General features: G+C 37.1%; 1 protein-coding gene across 1 annotated transcript in view; it reads right to left on the reverse strand.

Annotated features, from left to right (window-relative positions):
• Window positions 1-3,292: 3,292 nt before the first annotated feature.
• The window catches only part of LOC123549356 (uncharacterized), a 29,465-nt gene continuing 11,129 nt past the window's right edge, over window positions 3,293-21,628 (reverse strand). Inside the window, exons 7-15 of the mRNA XM_045337383.2 lie at window positions 21,061-21,143; window positions 19,871-20,434; window positions 19,351-19,536; window positions 16,335-16,988; window positions 14,435-14,640; window positions 12,713-12,792; window positions 11,349-11,480; window positions 9,872-9,976; window positions 3,293-5,357 (exon numbers count right to left, since the gene is read on the reverse strand). Of these exons, the coding sequence (XP_045193318.2) occupies window positions 5,234-5,357; window positions 9,872-9,976; window positions 11,349-11,480; window positions 12,713-12,792; window positions 14,435-14,640; window positions 16,335-16,988; window positions 19,351-19,536; window positions 19,871-20,434; window positions 21,061-21,143 (2,134 nt within the window). The 3' untranslated portion in view covers window positions 3,293-5,233. The remainder of the gene's footprint in view (window positions 5,358-9,871; window positions 9,977-11,348; window positions 11,481-12,712; window positions 12,793-14,434; window positions 14,641-16,334; window positions 16,989-19,350; window positions 19,537-19,870; window positions 20,435-21,060; window positions 21,144-21,628) is intronic.

Raw genomic sequence — 21,628 nt, forward strand, 5'->3', positions numbered from 1 at the left:
CAACCACGTCTCTTTCGTCTAGGTCTCATTGCCCGTGACAGCGATTCACTTTTGGCTTCAAAATCATTTTGACTTTTTGGCATGCACTCTACGGAAATTGCGTAGAAGTAAATTTTCTTCACCGTTTTGGCGGATGGACCCTTAAATACTGACTGACTGTTAACGTAATAAGCGTTTATGGATTCTGTACCAGTACAAACCTGTTCTCCGCAAGTAGGTGCCAACTACTCCACGTGAATCAGAGATAGAGGATGAATGATATCAGACACAATGTCTTTTATCAAATTGGCACGAACAACATACACATCGCTTGGGGTCGAACTTATGGCTCTGCTATCCGTAGATCTGCACTCTCCCTTTCGTGTAAGTTGGCTACAAATGCATTATATTTTATCATACAGCGTAATGATTCTTTGTTATGCAAAATATAAGCTCTTCCTATAATCCACACAAATGTGCACACACGCACAAAATCATTTAATTTAACACTTTGACATAGGACACACTTTGTTTTATCTATATCTGAATATTGGTTTAGGATTTCTCATATTTCACGTGCGTTCGTTTAATATGCAACACTTGATGTTCATCTGGAGGCAAACTTTTCTATCCATTTGCCGAAACAGCCTGGTGAATAGTTTGACTAGATTTTGAAAAGATGATAATGAAATTACACATTGTGTAATATATGAATAACTGGTGTACTTTTCCAGCATAAGACTACTGCTAGTAAAATTTGCTTGATGACCATACAGTCTGGCGCATTATAATCCTATTTCAACGACGTTAACGATGTTGTGACTCCATCGAGAGGCTTTCCCGAAGTTTAGATTAATTTATAATAATTATTGTAAATTTTTTATTAAATTTTATTAACAATGCACAAGTCGTAATATGTTGTTTGATTAGAACATTGAAAGTAGTATGAACACTTATGCAAAGCATTCCGGACAGGATGCGCAACATGAATAGAGCTCTGGGCCCGTATTCATAAAGCTCCTAAGGGAAATTTTCCCTAAGGGACTAACTAAGGGAACAGTTCCAAAGCATTTTGTTGACAATCGTCGAGATAGTTGGCATGTCTAACAATATTGCCTTATAGTCTGGCATAGTAATGAAGATTATCAATAAATCTTATAAAGTTTACATATTTCTTTTGTGCTATGTTGTTTAGGAAATTTAACAAAGTTCAGGATTTTCGTAAGTTTCCTCCTTAGGAGCTTTATGAATACGGGCCCTGGTCTTTATCCAAGGTGTCATAGATTGACGTTAACTAGCGTCGAATCGCAGATTTTGGTTTCTCTATCGACCTTCACCGTCTTACAGCAATTCTGGGCGGTTTGTGAAGTGCGGTGCTTGCTAATTCTCTATATAACCTAGCAATTGTCTGACATGCTTTATAAACAGCAATCCTCACTTAGTATAAACGTTGACCAATTCCGTCTCCTACGTCCGAATAATGCCATACATTTGATGTATATAGCCTTGACGTGTTGCTGCATTAGGTGTCTTTTCAGGCAAACAAGTGGACTGTCCGGGCAAACATAACTGGTCCAGTTCAAATCAGGACAAATTAAAAAGCGACTGGACCGATTATGCGTAGCTATGGTAATTAAAACATTCTAAGCGCTTTGCCTATTAGCATAAATGTTACAGCAAGAGGGCCATGATGACCCTGTATCACTCACCTGAGTACCATTGCTCAAAATGATATGATCAAGTTTTTACATAGAGCACATAGGCATACACATTAAATATCAACAGGATAAACATTTTCTTGTAACAGTCTCTTTTGACCTAGTCAGGGCTAATTTCCATATCAAGTTTGAGGGTCCTAGGCTCAAATGCTGCATTTTTGTACTAACATGACTATTCCTTACCGTTGAAGACTTAAATAACATTTAAAACCAATCTCATTAGATGCTGCTGAGATCTATTCGTTTATATAAAATAAAGGGAGGTAATTTGTCATAAATTGTCAAAAGTTATCTACCCTGATTATCCGAGTCCATCTGATGGCACTAATGACATTTTAAATCAGTATCTTCATTGGTTACTGAGATACACCCATTTTAATTTGAAACAAAGGGATGTAATTTGACATAAAATCAGTCTGTAGCTATCTACCCTGATTGCCTCAGTCCAACTAAAGACAATAATGAAATTTCAAATGAGTTCTATAAATATTTACCGAGATGAATCCATTTTTATTAAAATCAGGGGAGGTACTCATACATTGGTATATGCATGTAGAAGATACAGAGTACAAGCCTATACAACAATAAATTAGTAAAGTATTCATATCGATAAATGTTCAATCAAGAGTTATCTAATATGACTATTTCTTACCATGGAAGACATAAATAACATTTCAAATCAATCTCATTAGAAGCTGCTAAGGTGTATTCATTTAGATAAAAAATAAAGGGAGGTAATCCGTTATGGAATCTGGCCAGTTCAAGAAAGGAACCAAGATCTTATGGTGATACAAGTTGTGTGCAAGTTTTGTAAAAATCAAATCCTAAATAAAGCTGCTATTGTGCTGACAAGGTCAAAATAGCTAATTTTGGCCTTTTCAGGGGCCATAACTCTGGAATCAATATTGGGATCTGGCCAGTTCAAGACAGGAACCAAGATTTTATGGTGATACAAGTTGTGTGCAAGTTTGGTTCAAATAAAATCATAAATGAAACCACTATTGTGCAGTTAAGAAATTGTTGACGGACGGACGGATGCACACACGCACGGACGACGGGTGATCACAAAAGCTCACCTTGTTACTATGTGACAGGTAAGCTAAAAAAATATATGAAAAATTACACAAAGATTGCAAATTACAGTCATATATTTCACATTGCACTTTACACAATAGGCGGTTTTTGTGTGAAAATGGGACCCGATTTTTTAGCAAAAGTGTTTAGACAAAGTTATGTGCATATAACAAAGGCCAATGACTGTTTAAAGGATGCATTGATACACTGATATATTCAGCTCTTTATTTGAATAAATACTTAGCACTATGCATTTTACACTTACTGTTTCGTATTTCGTAATAAACAGTTAGCATTAATCATTTGCCAATAACTATTAGCATTAGCAATTAGCATGGCGCACCGGCCTTCCAAACATACCCGACTGGATATCAAAGAGACCTTCATGCATCAACAAGAGTTGTCACATGAGACAGGTAGCTCGACTATTTTGATGCTGGATAGTGAAACAGGGCACATCTGAGGAAGCTGGAGCTGTTAACTGGAGTGTTGAAAGTGGATAAAGATACTAGACAACAGCAACGCGTCAAATGTATTTACTATTCAGTAATAACACAGAATGAGATAAAGTGTATCAAAACATTAAGTGTAAAGGGACTTAAGTCATGACAAAATTCTGAAAAAGTAATGCATTACGTGTAATATCATATGACTAATAATGTGTAGCAACTATCTTAAGTTTTAATCTACACTGACGAGATATGAAAACGCAACAAACATATGCCTGAATATATTTTTACTACATAAAGCAACACTTGAAATGTTCAACACATACACATTTCGATACACTATACTCATTGTGTTAATTTTACTGTCGATTGTGATGATTAAATTTGAACACAGTGGGTATAGAGTATCGAGATGTGTATGTGTTGAACATTTCAAGGTGATGCTTTTTGTAGTAAAAAATGTATTCAGGCATATGACTGTTGCGTTTTCATATCTCGTCAGTGTATTTAGTAATAACTGAGATAGAACAACTTGGACCTGATCGAATTTCTAGTAAATAAGGACATGAACCTTGTGTCATTAAGTGGCCGATGGTGTGGAACAATCATTTTAGTTTTGATAAAATCCATTCAATAACAACAGAATTATGGTGAAAAGGCATCAAAATTAAACTGAAATTCTAAGGGACTTAATTAATGAAACATTTGTGCCAGAGTTATGGACCTTGTGTCATATAAGGATGGTGAAGAACTATTCTAGTTTGAATCAAATTTATTAAGTAGTATTAACAAGATCTGTTGACAATTTAGCAGGGTAAGGTTTAATCCATCACGAGATGAATATACATATCATGTACAACAAACTGCATGTATGTTTGTGAACAAAAAAGAAACCTTTCTAAACCAAAAACCTCTCTAATCCAAACTTCTTTTCTGGTCTGAGCATATTCGGATTAGAGAGGTTCCGCTGTACAATATACACCTTAAATAAATTATAATAGACATTATACTGATGACGTCATTGTCATTATTATCCTTTCACTGAGACAGAGTAAAAGTGCACCAAAACTAACCTGAAATCTAAGGAAAAAGGGGGATATTGGTGTGGAAGTTATGCCCCTATGTAGTGCAATATGATGTGGGTGATGACTGGGGAATAACTATTTTAAGTTTGAAACAAATCCAGCAAGTACTTATGCAGATAAAGAGAAAGTGCATCAAAACTTTGACCAAGCTGCGTTTCTGTTTATCCTAAGTCAATATTACTTTCAGGAAAACAACTTCAAAATGACTGCAACAAGATGTCTATTCCCCAATAAACATCTCACATTCCCATATCATTTTTTTTTTTACTATATTCTCATCTTTTAAATTAATTTGGGCCAAAAGCGAATACCATCACTGTGGTGAGGATATAATTGTTAAAATTCATTCACTTCAAGTCGAATCTATTCTCTATACTGGAAACAATCTTCTGGAAGGTCTTAATAAACGTCCCTTTTGCAAAATGTAACTCTTCCATGGGCAGGGCTTAATTAATGAATATGCAGCAAACTTATTACTGCAAAGTAAAATGAATTGTAATGTTCTTGAATCATGACCAAAATCAACACATAACACAGCTCTTTACATTGATGTATATAATATACACATGTATATTGATTGTGTTCTTTGTTCGTTAAATAACTCGTACTATTTTCTTGGAAGTGACATACATGTATAGGTCCACGGGGCTGGATGATTATGGATAAATATATATATATTTTTTTATTTGTACCAATATGAACATCACATGTCAATTATGACAGATAAATTGCCTTTCCCTATCCTGTATGTCACATATAGCAGTCTCATCCTTGTAGCTAGTTTAATCACTATCATCTGATGATTCTCTGTGATTGTCACACACACATTTCTATGTCCAAAAAATTGTATATCTGAGGATACTACAAATTTTCACTGAATCTTCTGAGAAATAGTCATAATGTAGCAGTATTACAGAGTCACATTGCATCACAATTTTGGTTCAATTCTGTTGCCAGCTCTCGCAACAGGTATCAGTTTTTCCCTCTCTTCCATGGGTAGGTATTTCTCTATCAACGACTTCAAACTCTGTTTCTCCGTCACATACCCTTGCCTGTAAGATTTAATAAGAAAGTTGTAGTATATAAAAACTGAATATTTATACAAGTTAAATTAAATTACTTTAGTGCACAGTTCTGTCGACTTTATAAAGTTCTGCATTCTAGTGATATTTGTCATATTGATGTTAGTACTGATGTAGCTCATCACTACTTACATTGCTGTTCACACTTTCTTTCCTGCAAGGAAATTATTAACAATAGCATTGTTACTGGCAATTTTCAAATGCTTTCACCCAACACAAAGTTCAATTTAGTATAAACATTTGAGCCGTGCCATGAGAAAACCAACATAAAGGCTTTCCACGGAGTCTGGTCAGGATCCATGCTGTTCGCTAACGGTTTCTCTAACTACAATAGGCTTTGAAAGCAAACTGCATGGATCCTGACCAGACTGCGCGGATGTGCAGGCTTGTCTGGATCCATGCTGGTCGCAAAGCCACTATGTTGGTTTTCTCATGGCGCGGCTCATTTATTTTACAGTTGAACTGTTTCTCGAATTCCAAGGAATGAAGCATATTACTTGAAAGAGATAACCAAAATTTGACTTAAGTTATCTGATCCACAAATAAACAAGTGAATGAAGTATTGCCATGCAATACAAAGTCCCCTACTGGAAGGCACCTAATTTTCTCTACTGCAGTATAACATAATGAACTGATATCTGTCAATGATGTATAAACAATATTGTACTACATATACAATATGTTATAACAACACACTTGGATTAAAATGTGCATATATAAAAACCCACAGTTGTTTTCATACTGAATTTTTTTGGCTGATTATAAAATGTTATCATGTAAGTTATTTACAGTAACAACAAAGGGAAATTAATCTTTTAAAAAAAAAAAAAAAAAAAATCTATATAATATAAGTCCACAAGAAACTCCTTACCAGGTAGAGATAGGTCAAAATACACCTAAAAATTGGATGTAACATGCATGCTGTACCACAGAAAAGTGGTCTCGATTTTTCTCTACCGCCAGTAATAAAAAAGTTACAATAAAATCTATTTATAGTAAAACAAAGGGACGTAATTCTAAAAACAAGGGTGCCTCATGGTGGTGAACATTTGGTCCAAGTTACATCAAAATCCCTCCATGCATGAAGAAGAAATGTGCCGTACAAAGTCATTCTTGAATTTGACCTTTGACCTCTAAATATGACCTTGACCTTAGACCTAGGGACCTGGTTCTTGCGCATGACATGTTGTCTCATCCAGGGGAATATTTGTGCCAAATGATATCTAAATCCTGCTTTGCATGACAAAGTTATAGACCGGACAGGAAAAAAATCCTCTTGACCTTTGATCTCAAAGTGTGACCTTGACCTTTAAGCTAGGGTACTGGGTGTTGCACATGACACGTCGTCTCATCATGGGAAACATTTATGCCAAGTAATATTGTAATCCCTTGATGGATGACTGAGTTCTGGATCAGACAGGGAAAAAACCTTATTGACCTTTGACCTCCAATTGTGACCTTGACCTTTGAGCTAAGGGTCTGGGCTTTGCGCATGACATGTTGTCTCATCATGGGGAACATTTGTGCCAAGTAATATTAAAATCCCTTCATGGATGGCAGAGTTATGGACGGGACAGGAAAAAAACTCTGTTGACCTTTGACCCCCAATTGTGACCTTGACCTTTGAGCTAGGGGTACGGGATTTGCGCATGACACGTCGTCTCATCATGGGGAACACTTGTGGTAAGTGATATTAAAATCCCTTAATGAATGTCAGAGTTATGGACCGGACACGAAACAGACCCTGTTCATGCTATGTTAACATTTGACTGCTAAGTGTGTCCTTGACCTTTGAGCTAGGGGTCTGAAAGTTGTACATGACACATCGTCTTATTATAAGGTACATTTGTGCCAAGTAACATTAAAATCCCTTCATAGATGGGAGAGTTATGGACCGGACAGGAAAAAAGCCTTGTTGACCTTTGACCTCCAATTGTGACCTTGACCTTTAAGCTAGGGGTCCAGGTGTTGCGCATGACACATCATCTCCTCATGGGGAACATTTGTGCCAAGTAATATTAAAATCTCTTCATGGATGGGAGAGTTATGGACCGGACAGGAAAAAAGCCCTGTTGACCTTTGACCTCCAATTGTGACCTTGACCTTTGAGCTAGGGGTCCGGGATTTGCGCATGACACATCATCTCACCATGGGGAACATTTGTGCCAAGTAATACTAAAATCCCTTCAAGGATGGGAGAGTTGTGGACCGGACAGGAAAAAAGCCCTGTTGACCTTTGACCTCCAATTGTGACCTTGACCTTTTAGCTAGGGGTCCGGGTTTTGCGCATGACACGTCGTCTCATCATGGGGAACATTTGTGCCAAGTAATATTAAAATCCCTTGATGGACGACAGAGTTATGGACCGGACACGAAATTGCGGACGGACGGACGGACAGACGGACGGATGGAAAAGTGCATTCCTATAGTCCCCAAAACTGGTTTTCAACCAGTGGGGGACTAACAAGTTCTATATAACAGTGCTATTGAAGTATATAAAATTTTGATGTCTGGTAAGCTGATATAATTTTGGTATCATTTGAAAAAGTATTGTCTACTGAAAAAGAAAATATAAATTCTATGACAAAATTTCATATATAATTTTTTTTTTACTTTATACTGTCTTCAATGATACTTTGACAGAAATCCAGTTATTACAGTGTAAAATCTATCATTTTGCAATCAAAAACAAGAGGACCAAGATGGCCCTTGGTCACTCACCTGAGAAACATACTATAACAGTGTAACCTTGTTTAACCTAGTGATTTCATGGAAACAAATATTTTGGCCAATTTTCATTTAGATTGGACTAAAAATGTGATCTCTTGAGTTTAAACAAGTATTTTTTCTTAGATATGACCTAGTGACCTAGTTTTTAACCCCAGATGACCCATATTCGAACTCGACCTAGATTTTATCAAGGCAATCACTCTGACAAAATTTCATGAAGATCAATTGAAAAATTCAGCCTCTATCGCATACACAAGGTTTTTCTTTGATTTGACCTAGTGACCTACTTTTTGACCCCAGATGACCAATATTCAACCTAGACCTAGATTTCATCAAGGCAATCATTCTGACCAAATTTCATGAAGATCAATTGAAAACTACAGCCTCTATTTTTCTTTGATTTGACCTTGTGACCTAGTTTTTGATCTCAGATGACCCATATTCAAGTTTGACCTAGATTTCATCAAGGCAATCATTCAGACAAAATTTTTAATGAAGATCAATTTAAAAATACAGCCTCTATCGCATACACAAGGTTTTTCTTTGATTTGACCTAGTGACCTACTTTTTGACCCCAGATAAACCATTTTCAAACTTGGCCTAGATTCTCAAGCAATCATTCTGACATATCACGAAGACACTTGAAAATACAGCCTCTATCGCATACACAAGGTTTTCTTGATTGACCTAGTGACCTAGTTTTGACCCAGATGACTAATTTCGAACTCGGCCTAGATTTTATCAAGGTAATCATTGACCATAATCATGAAGATCACTTGAAAACAAGAGATGCTTTTGAGAAAAGCGCATGTCTCCCCCAATTGCCTAATCATCTAAATAGTAAGTCAATCTGCGCTTTCTTGGACCCAAAAGTACCCTATATACTTGTGCATGTGCTTTCTTGCACCAAACGTACCCTTACTACTAATAAAGTAGTATAAACGTTTGGGTGCACAAAAGCGCTGAGCTCAAGATTTTTCGTAATTCAAGGCCATAATTCGAAGTGCCTGGCAGATTTGGCTAGTTATCGAACTTGGCCAAGGTCTTATGGTCAGACACATTTTGTTCAAGTTTGGTGAAGATCGGGTGAGAAATGTTTGACTTAGAGTGTGGACAAGCTTTGTGACAGACACACAGACTGGAGTAAATCAATATGTCTCCCACACCACAGTGTGGTGGGAGACATGAATACAGCCTCTATTGCATACACAAGGTTTTTCTGACCCATTTTCGAACTTGACCTAGATTTTATCAAGGTTATCATTCTGACCAAATTTCATGAAGATCAGTTGAAAAATACAGCCTCTATAGCATACACAAGCTAAATGTTGACAGACGACAGACAGATGCCGGACATCAAGCGATCACAAAAACTCAGGTGAGCTAAAAACATGACTAATTATTCTTGCATATTATTTATGGTCATCATATTTACTAATTCTTGTTCAGCAGACACCACTCTTTCAAATGATATCAAAAAAGACATCGAAATTTAACCTATTTGTGGATCGGATACCTTAAAATGGTATTTTGTGCATGTGTTTTATCCAGTTTCAACTGAATATTAAGTGAGAACAAAGCATCTCGTTCCAATCAGATTTTGCTATAATTTCTTGTAACAGCCCAAATATGTTTTATTTTATAGATCCTAGTTTCATGTCACATTCATGTCAATTAGCAGTTTTGAACCCATCAATGAAATTACTGTGCAGATATAATCATAGATGGCTTATTTATATTACAGAAATGAGTACCTTTTGAAGAGCAGAACAAAGTCAGACATGTTTATCTGTTTTCTTCCAGCATGCTTTGCATAGGCTTCCAAATCTCTCGCCAATATATCCCAGTACTTCTCAGACCTGAATTAAAAATTACAAAATGTCACAATTTACACCCATTATACAGAGAGAACCACAGACGCAAGGGTCAAGCTGCACATCTGCACATAACTCACTGGCTTGATGAAGCACAAATTTGGTATAGGGTCAGCTCGGTTTATAGTTACGTCAATATTAAGAATAATCTCAAAATTAAGGGGAGGTAATTCCTACTGATTTTAGTATGACTGTCCTAAAAGATGAAATAAAATTTCTTCAGAAGTTAAATATTTCCATGAAAACTAAAGAAGTTATCAAAATCTTACAGTAATTAATTCTAATGGTTTTAATCTTTAGACTGCTGGTGGGAAGTGATTCTGCCTTTGTGACCAGTGCAGACCAAGATTAGCCTGCACGTCAGAGGACACCCCTTCAAATAATGAATGGTATTGCCCAAACTGAATGATGGACCAGTTCATTTCAGAAATTTAGCAGGGTAAAGGCTAATAAGTTAAATTATATTTTTCCTCTAATATATTCATGAATAAACACAAAACAAAACAGTTCAGAAATAGCAGGAAGAAATGCACTGGCTCCAGTTTCTATCAATATTTGCATTCAGACCCCTGAAAAAATAAGGTTATGACCCCCAACATATAATGACCAAAGGCAATGTTTCCTATAAAGTTAAATGTCTGTGGGCTTAGAGCATTCTCCGGCAACTGGCAGGAAAGGCACAAGAACTGAAAGATTCAGTGGTAACCTTGTGACCACAGACAATGGTATTGTAAGTATAACTGACCCAGAAGCAAGAATTCTCCTGTTGTTGATCAGAGGCCATCTTAACTCTCCATATCATTCTTACATTTACCTTTGACCTAATGACCTAAAAAAAAACCAGCAGGGGTCATCTTTTCCCCATATTTACGTTACTAGAATACAACATTATTCCGTTTGGACAATTGAAACTACAGGAAACATTAAACAAAAGCACCACCTTGCAGGTGCAGATGCTCATCTGATTTTTTTTTGTCTCTGTATAACAGAAATATTGTCTCACTCATGATTTTCTAAGTCCAAAAGGGGCCATAGTTCTTGCAAAAAGCAGGATAGAGTTATGTTTCTTGCTGTACAGACTCAGCTTTTGATGGTGAACAAGTGTTACAAGTTTTAGATAGCTTTGATAGTTTAGGAGAAAAGCTGACCTAAACATTAAACTTAACCAGGCAATAACTCAGCATTTTTTTTCTCTCAAAAATTCAGATGAGCTAATAAAATGACTTGAAATTATATCATCTGGTCATCACTGATTTGACCAAAATGTCATACTTATAAACAGGTGTTACTCTACATCACAAGATCCATTAATAAAGAGTTATTCTGCTTAGTACATTAAGCTACAGAATGCACTTACACTTTCATAACCTCCTCTACAGCCTCCTTAGATACACGCATTCCTGCAAAGTGTGTAAAACGTTTCTTCACTAAATTCACAGGCAATGAGTAGTTCGATTTCTGTCTAGGCTTCCTCTCAACTTTCTTACGCCTGTAAAATAGTTTAAGACTACAAGAAAATATTTAAATTGTAACAACTGTTTTCATTCACCATGGAAAATTTACAATATACAAAGGTAAATTTATTACTGTAAGTTATGAAAACTGATTTGAAATCCTGTCAAATAGTTTAACTATTCCTCTAGGAATAAGTTACTGTTGTTGAATCCTATCATAAGATGTGGAAATCTAGTTGTTTTTTTGTTTGTTTTGGGTTTAACGCCATTTTTCAACAGTATTTCAGTCATGTAACGGCGGGCAGTTAACCTAGCCAGTGTTCCTGAATTCTGTACCAGTACAAACCTGTTCTCCGCAAGTAACTGCCAACTTCCCCACATGAATCAGAGGTGGAGGACTAATGATTTCACACACAATGTAGTTTATCAAATAGTCTAGGAGAGCATACGCCCCGCCCGAGGATCGAACTCACGACCCCGCGATCCGTAGACCAACGCTCTTACCTAATGAGCTAAGGGGATGGGCTGTTTTTTTTTTTAATTAACTTTTATCCTGCTGGCAGCAAGTGATTCTGCATATGCAACCAGTGCAGGCCAAGATCAACCTTCACATCCGCGCAGTCTGAACATGGTCTGCACTGTTCGCTATCCAGTCAGTAAATTTTCAGTGAACACTCCTACGAATAATAAATGGTACTGCCCAAATTTAATGATGGACCAGTCTATTTTAAAAATTTAGCAGGGTAAAGGTTAAAGAAACTTGAGAGGGCTATACAAGATGCTAGTGAACAATTTTGGTGAAGTTCCATCAAGCGGTTCATGGGGGGCTTTTTTCTAATTTTAGCCCTGGCCATCCCAAAATGGGGTCAAGCAGAACAATTTGAAGAATCATAAGAGAAGACCTTATAAGGCTGCCACAGATTACGTTTAGTGACGATCCAACAAGTGTTCATGAGAAGTTTTTTAAAGGATTTTTTCACCTTTTACAGCTCTGGTGACATCTAGGGCCAAGTTAAACCACTGCAAAAACTTGAAAGAGGTCCATGCACGGATGTTACAGATCAAGTTTGTTGTACTGAAGACAAGCTGTGTCAGAGGAGAAGGTTTTAAGTAAAAGTCTTCATGCAGGATGACTGATAAGAACCATCATCCTCTGCTAATACTAGCACGCCCTGAACTAAGTTTTTTCTAAAGGTCTAAGTTTTTTAAGAAGGTGGTGATTATTTTTTTATGTCCAGTGTGTGCCCTGAGCATAAACTGTACGTACTTTGGGACAGTTTCTGCAATCTGGGATGAAGCAGCCTGCTGACTTTGTATTGAGTTTACGTCTCTATGATCTTCATCCATCTGTAAAATATGTAAGTTAACATTGACTGATACAAAAAATCACACTGTTCATAAGAGAAGTTGAAAAAATTCCAAAAAAAACAAACTTTACTATGATTAAAGTTTCTTTGTAGTAAATAGCGCACTAGTGGAATATTCCTTCTTTGCCATAAAGTCTCTCTAAATGCTGTCAGTCATTGAAAATGTTAAATATTTTTGTTTAATATTCACTTCATTTTGGTATGTTGGATTTGGACATTCTTACAGGCAGTTCAAGTTGTTTTCTTCAATTCTTAGATAAATATCTTGCATAGAAATTAAACAGAAATATTCAAGACAAACTTATTAAAAAACAAGAGCTGTCTCCATAGGATGACACATGCCCACGATGGCACTTTGAATGAATAGTTAAGGCCGATGTTAGAGTTTAGGACCTTTGACCTACGGACCAGGGTGTTGCGCGCGACACGTTGTCTTACTGTGCCACACATTCATGCGTAGTTATTTTAAAATCCATGCATGAATGACAAAGATATGGACCAGACACGCCCATCATTGCACTATCATGAAATATGACCTTTAACGTCTAAATGTGACCTTGACTTTTGAGCTACGGACCTTGGTCTTGCGCGCGACATGTCGTCTTACTGTGGTACACATTCATGCCCAATAATTTTAAAATCCATGCATGAATGACAAAGATATGGACCGGACACGCCCATCAATGTACTATCATGAAATATGACCTTTAGCGTCTAAGTGTGACCTTGACCTTTAAGCTACAGACCTGGGTCTTGCGCGCGACACGTCGTCTTACTGTGCCCCACTTTTATGCGTAGTTACTTGAAAATCCATCCATGGATGACAAAGATATGGACCGGACACGCCCATCAATGCACTATCATGAAAAATGACCTTTAACGTCTAAGTGTGACCTTGACCTTTGAGCTACGGACCTGGGTCTTGCGCGCGACACGTCGTCTTACTGTGGTTCACATTCATGCCAAGTTATTTGAAAATCCATCCATGGATGACAAAGATATGGACCGACCACAAAAATTGCGGACAGACCGACAGACAATTCAAAAACTATATGCCTCCCTTCGGGGGCATAAAAAAACTCTTAAAAGGCCAAAACAATACTTTAAATAATTCAACCAGAAAAATTGAGTTTTCTGGCAATTTCTGAAATCCAGCCCATAGTTTCAGGTCAGGACAATGGAGAGCAGTCAAGACAAAACTTATTTGATATTATAAATGCCTGTAAATCTGCCTAAGATGCACTTTCATGTGAATGTGATGTCACATATGAATAAATGCTTACAAGACACTTTCATTTTTAATGGGTTTTACATCACACCCCTGTATTTGTAATAGATTATATGGTGACATCCCAGTTTTTAATGGTCGGGGGAAGACTCCAGGTGTCCATCAAAGCATTATTTCAGGCGAAGACAGGGATCTGGTTAGAACCAGCGACTGTCCACATGCCACATGGATGGCTTCCTCACATGAAAGAATTCTACACTGTAAGCAAGGTTTAAACCCCAAGGGCTGATGGGGCAAGTCATCTAAAGTTAGAGCCCTTAACAACTCGGCCTGGGAGCCCCCCCCCCCCCAACTAAAGTTTCACTTAGGTATTTTGAAATGTTATACAGCAAACCTCATCTTGCCACTGCCCATCATCACCAGTATCTCTATCACCATCTTCATCAACAACATGGTCATCTCCAGCAGTAGTATCTTTATTTGTTTTAGAATTTACATCCAAATTATCCTGTCCTACACGAGATACTGATGCCATGTTCTGGGTTGAAGCTATTTGTGGTGAGAAATTCACTGTATTGTTTGGTAATGTATGTACCATGTCTGAAAATAACAAATATCAAATAAAGAACTTTTAATATCCCTGTCTACAGCAATTTGCCTTACACGATTAGATGAGGATCAAGGACTGAACCAAGCCATCTGTTTAAGAGTCCTCATGTAAGCTCCACTTGTATTGAGCTGTGCAATGAGAAAACCAAATGAACTAGTGCATTTGCGACCAGCATGGATCCAGATCAGCTTGCGCATCCAGGCAGTCTGGTCAGAATCCATGCTGTTCACTAACAGTTTCTCTAATTGCAATAGGCTTTGAAAGCGAACAGTATGGATCCTGACCAGACTGCGCAGATGTGCAGGCTGTCTGGATCCATGCTGACTGCAACTGCACTATGTTGGTTTTCTCATGGCGCAGTTTTAAAGTTTAAACAAAGTCTACTTTTTCTGCATAAAAAGCAACACCAGTAATCTGAAGTTGAAACAAATTATTATAGTACTGATTAATACTATTATGCTAGAATATTAACTGAACTATAGATGTCTGCAGACTGCCCTTGTGCGTATTAATTCTGTAGAATTAATTCCACAAAATACTAGGTATTCTTTTTTTTAATGGTGGAGGAAGACCCCAGGTGCCCCTCTGAGCATTATTACCTTCCGTAAGCCAGCTGGATGGCTTCCTCACATGAAGAATTCAACGCCCCAAGTGAGGCTCGAACCCACATCGATGAGGGGCAAGTGATTTGAAGTCAGCAACCTTAACCACTCGGCCACGGAGGCCCCTACTAGGTATTCAATCATAGCATCCATATTGCTACAGTATATCAACCGTGCATACATTACAATAATACAGTCAATGATCATAAAGTTAGTTTGCACAAGGGATCAAAATATCTTCATTAGGAGACAAGCAGCTTGTTTGCTTGCTGTTGAATAGCTCAAGATTTTTTTTTATCAATTTACAAACGAAAATATGTCAGTTCCAACATCTGCATATATGTAAATGTAAATCTCGAAATACACTGACCTGCTGCCTCAGACCTAAATATTCTTTTGTACCACATGATATTTGGTATCTTGACTCGAACATGTTTATTTATGCTTACTATAATTAAATGGTTTGCTATTGTTAAGGTTTCATAACTTGTAGACTGAATGGCATATTTAATTTAACCCTTAGCCTGCTGCAGGCGAATTAAACAGCCTTTGCAAACAGCTTGGAACCAGATCAGACGCCGATTAAATTGGCGTCTGATCAGGTTCCAAGCTGTTTGCTACTCTGACAATATTTCTTCCAATTTTGGAGCAAATTGAATGAACTTTACAATTTTAGCAGACGACATTTCCAGCAGACCACAATTGATCTAGCATGCTAAAGGTTAATAAACCAGTAGAGACATGGTTCATTTTTCTAATGTTACTTTTTTTTATAATACAAAATATTTGTAAACTACATGTATACAGAATGCTTACATCACTTAAAATGGTATATTAACTAAGTAGGATGACAATAATATTCAACATGTCAGGTTTTATACTATGCCTTACTATCCACTATATCTGGAATAACAAATATGTTTAGTTTTGTTTTAAAATATTTTTTAAACATAACCATTTTTACAGCGTAATTCTCACATACCACCACAGAAATAAAATGCAAACGTTAAAACAACCTACTTCCAGGTTAACATGCAGACATTTATCAGTGCAGAAGAAACACTTGTACAATATGAACATACCTGGAGCAAATGCCCGTGCTGCAACTACAGGAGATGCTGGTACACTTTTACTTGGGGTTTGAACCATTGACATCGACCTATTCTGTGAAGACCTTGACCTTTTTAATCTTCGACTCTCTCTTCTCTGACTTTCTGGGGTTTGTGATTTTCTTGAAGATGGCTTAAGTTCCAGACTACTTGGGGACTCAATCATATTGCTTGCTCCAGAAGACAACACAGGAGAAGGGGTCACAGTTTGCAATGGGGTCGAATCCTTGTGTCTGGACTGTCTTGCTGAACTTCCTGGGGTCATATTTCTAGAACCACCTGTAACAGGGGTCACGGTTTGCTGAGAGGTTAGATCTCTTAACATCATCGACTGCCTTGACGAGTTTCTTGATGACACACTTCTGATACTGCTTGCAGGAGATACAGATGTAGACTGGTTATCTCTATTTGAAGGCATTAAAACTCTAGAACTAGACGTCCTTGTTGAACTGGATGGTGTCACACTTCTTGGACTATTTCTAGGTGAAACAATTGGAGACGGTGTGACCGCAGGGAGAATGTCATTATCATCTACATGTGTATTCATTGTTGCATTTCTCTGTGTTGATGTTATCCTGGGTGAGAAGTTACCTGAGATGTTTGGTAAGCTGTGTTGGTGGAGCTTTTCTGTAAATGTAACAAGAGGTCCTACACTGCTCAATAGTTTTGGTTGATGGTCAACTAAAGACCATTCATATAAATTATCTTAAAATTAGGCCAGCAGTTTCAAAGATGATTTTCAAACTTTTCCACACTGCCATAAAGAGAAAACATTAAACTATTCAAAATAACTTTTAGGAATTTGGTAGTTTCATTCATGAAACTTTGCTCAGAAAGTCATTTCTGAGTAGATTTTCAAATTTTTCCATCGTTTAATTTCATCAGCACAAAACTTTGTTGTTTTTGACAAAATGGCTGTTTTGTGAGAACGTAAATTCATGGATTTTCAATTTTTGAAAATAAAAAAAAATTCATAATTTCCACATGAATAGATCTAGTATATCATTTTTTTCTTACATGTGAAACCTTCATGTGTCAAACAGAGCTACCCTTTTTACTGAATTTGCAATCTACGCCACTGGAGATTAGCATGTGCCAATTATTGACCGTGTTATCTATAACCATACAACCCCTAATTTGCAGGACTTAATGAAACTGTGAAATATTCAATAAGAGAAGTCAGCGCCAACTAAAAAGTGTCGAAAGTTTTTTAACCGTATCACCTAGGATATAGTTTTGCACAATTAGCATTCATAATAAAAACAAGTATAAAGTTCATCACATTCATCATCTGATTGTGTTTCAAACAAGAACTAGTGAAAAACTATTATACATTTGAGCCATGCCGTGGGAAAACCAACATAGTGGCTTTGCGACCAGCATGGATCCAGACCAGACTGCGCGGATGCTCAGGCTCCATGCTGTTCGCTAACAGTTTCTCCAATTCCAATAGGCTTTAAAAGCGAACAGCATGGAGCCTGACCAGACTGCGCGGATGCGCAGGCTGGTCTGGATCCATGCTGGTCGCATACCCACTATGTTGGTTTTCCCATGGCACGGCTCATTTACTGATTGTATGTTGCTAAAATGTGTTTTTGCACACGATTGCCAGACTTTCATCCGAATGTCAGTTTTTGCCAAATGAATGCGCATCTGTTTCTAAAATTACAAGCTGTGTTGAACTTTTGCATGTGTTATTTCCAGCCGAGAAACATGTAATGTGAATTAAGTAATAATGCATCGGACACAAATCAAAAGCAAATAATTTCTAATATTAAACTGTCCAAAAGTAGTAGTGGTACATGTCAGTAAATATAAACACTGAAGGGTGGGGGCCAAAAAAAAATCAAATAACAGCCGCACCATAGTGGGACTGACATGAAACGCTACGTCAAACTTCTATTTTTAGTATCTACTTTTACTTTGACAAGCATGTTTTAAACAAACCACTGGTAACCATTTTGTTCTGACGCATACTTATGTTTATCGTTGATGGAGCCTCCATGAACTACACGAAAGCTGCAGGTCATTACTGCTGCATGCACTCAACTACGGACCAGATGAGATGGCTATGGTGTCTTTTCTGGTGACATTAAGTACAATTTACATTGTGGGTATAATTTGTTCATTGAGACTTAGTTTTCTGGTTGAGCTGAACCGCGAATTCAAAAACGAAAATAAATCCCCCACAAATAATAATTATTTCACAGTATGGCTACAAGGGATGAAATATATGGTCAGCAAATGGACATTTATTTATACCAAGGACTTTAGAAATGAAGGTTTTCAAGCCTCACTCCCTAGCAGACAAGTTTTGTTAAACAGTTATAAATGGCCAGAAGGAATCTGACAGAGTTAGTAAAGGAAAACTGACCTGAATTTAATTTAGACGAACTAGGCGAGAAGGCATTTGAACAAGGATCCCAAAGGAACACTAGAGTGAAGTTCACATTGTTGTTTAAATGTCCTTTAAAGAAACTGTGGAGGGTGGATAGACAGATCAGGGGATTCATTAAGGGCTGAGGTCTGAAGCCCCAGCTACATTGCCTGTAGCAAAAAAGTTCTAAATAGGATACAACTTTAACATAATTACAAAATCTGACCGTTCTGACCTTCACCTTTTAGGTATTGGAACCTTAATCAAATGCTGTATGCTCAAAGACCAATATTATGTGAGGTTTGATGATTATAAGGGCAGTAGTTAAGGGAATGTTAAAACTGAGAAATATGCCATAAACTTTTAACCAAAACTATCTGACCAGAGTGGTCCTGACCTTTGGAGTACACCTGAACCATAATCATACAAAGTCTGCCACTTAAAAAGTCAAAGTCTTAAACAAATACATAAAATACTTAGTATAGGCAGTATTTAAGAAGAAATATTGAAATGAGAAGCTTTCCATAAAACTTGCAATTTCAAACTAGGATGATCTTTGGAGAGTCAAGCTGAACATTAATTTTCCATATCAAAATATGCATTTTTACAAACCTCTTTGTGAAATTTCTAACTTCTGAGCAGTGTACAACTCATCTACATCTTCATTATAAGACCCCTTTCTAGCAGGCGAAAGTTCATCGACTAACTTGTCAATCTGTCCACTTGACAATGTAGCGATCATTTCTGAGGTCAGCTTATGCTGCCTAAGTTGACTACGACTTTCACTTTTGATACCATCTGGTGAAAACAAGTTTGTTAAAAAATAGTAGTATTAAGCTATGTCATTCGGAATACAAAATCCTCACATTCTTTTACAGAATATACATGTATACAAAATTAATGAAAATGAATTTGAAATCTGATGTGTAAATAAGGTCTAATTTCACAAGTATAGGTAATAATAAACTGAGAATTTTCTAAAATATTCAACATCACTTTTGGAATCCTAAAGTACCAGATAAAAATATCTTAAAGCCTAAAAATGAATTTTGCAATTTATTTTCTATTTCATTATCACTTTTAAGCCTCTTTTCAAATATGATAAATTCTACCCTTTATGAGTTTATTATACCTGCTGCAGAGTATTCACTTTCATCGTGATGCCCTTGTAACTGATCTACTTCGTAATGTCCCAGATTTTGCCGAGGTGAAAAGTACTTATCAAGAGTCATTTGACTGGGCATTGATCTTCTTTGACTTTCAGATGACCTTCTGTTAGCGCCCCCTGGTGACTGTAGTCTGCTATGATGTCCTTCACTCCATCTCCCCATTCTTCTATGATCTTGGTACCTCCCATCTTGCTGTATAGTTTGCCCTTCCTGAAGGCTTGAGTTATGGTAACTTTTGTCTGAAATCACGGGACTTTTATCCATCTCATTACCTTTCAGTGGCATGGTGTATTCTTCCCAGTCTGGCAACAAGCTGGTACCTGGCAGTGTTTGTGATGGTGGCAATGGTTTGGTTCCCTCTTCATCATCATAATCCGTATCATTTTCACTATCACTGACTCTAGAACCCCCATAGCGACTTTCAGTGCTCCGAGTTTCATTAACTTTCTCTCCAGTAAGTTTCTGTGACAGCCGGTACTGCGAAATTTCTTCTCTCACTGCCTCCGGAATGGAGATTTCAAATTGACCTGCCAAAGGAAATGCTAAGGATTTTGAAGAAATCACAAAATCTCCTTTCTTCTCTACTATTCACATTCAGCGAATATGACTGGTAGCCATCATGATTAACAGGAGGATTTCAATAAAACACAACATCAATGATTTAAGACATATAAAAAAATAATGAGGGATAATTCATGAAATATTAGTGTGAGAGTATGGTCCTTCTGGCATATGATGTGGGTGATGATGAGGAATAACTACTTCAAGTTTAAAGCAAATCCATCATAATTACAGAGAAGAAAGTGTAAAAAAAAACTTTGGGGATGCAGAAAGACGTCAATGCCTATGCCATGGTGAGTAGGTCACCACTCCATATACTTTGTATAGTCGAGCTAAAAAATTATAGTTGTGTTTTAGCATTTTCAAAATCTACTTTGTATGATGACAGTTTTTCTCGTTATTTTATAATGCAGATGGTTGCTTTTTCACAAAAAGTTTAATTTTCTATAAGAATACATAAAGTGACCTATATAATGTATAGCGTAAGTTCAATATAGTCTCTCACCTTAACAACCCTGCTTCAAAAGGCCACTACCCAAATCCCACCCAAAGTTTAGAGTCATAAGACTATCCACTATATAATGCAATTTACCTTTGTGATGTAGTGTTCTATGCATACTCGGTTGTGTCTCTGGTACAAAACTCTCTTCATCAGAGGAGGAGGAACGAAATGGACTGCAATAAAATAACAGAAGCAAATGCTATACATTGTACTTTCATAGACAAACACTTGCACTTTTGATTTAACCTTTAGCCTGCTGCCGGCAAGTGATCCTGCCTTTGCGACCAGTGCAGACCAAGATCAGCCTGCACATCCGTGCAGTCTGATCATGGTCTGCACTGTTCGCTATTCAGTCAGTAAATTTTCAGTGAACACCCCTTCGAATAATAAATGGTATTGCCCAAATTTAATGATGGACCAGTCCATTATAGAAATTTAGCAGGCTAAGGGTTAATTAATCTTTAGCCTGCTGCTGGCAAGTGATTTTGCCTTCACAACCAGCGCAGAGCAAGATCAGCCTGCACAACCATGGTCTGCACTGTTCGCTATTCAGTCAGCAAATTTTCACTGAACACCCCTTTGAATAATAAATAGTACTGCCCAAATTGATGGACCAGTCCATTTTAGAAATTCAGCAGGGTAAAGGTTAATAAGATTT

Source organism: Mercenaria mercenaria, chromosome 6 (genome assembly GCF_021730395.1).
Source record: "Mercenaria mercenaria strain notata chromosome 6, MADL_Memer_1, whole genome shotgun sequence".
NCBI lineage: Eukaryota > Metazoa > Mollusca > Bivalvia > Venerida > Veneridae > Mercenaria > Mercenaria mercenaria.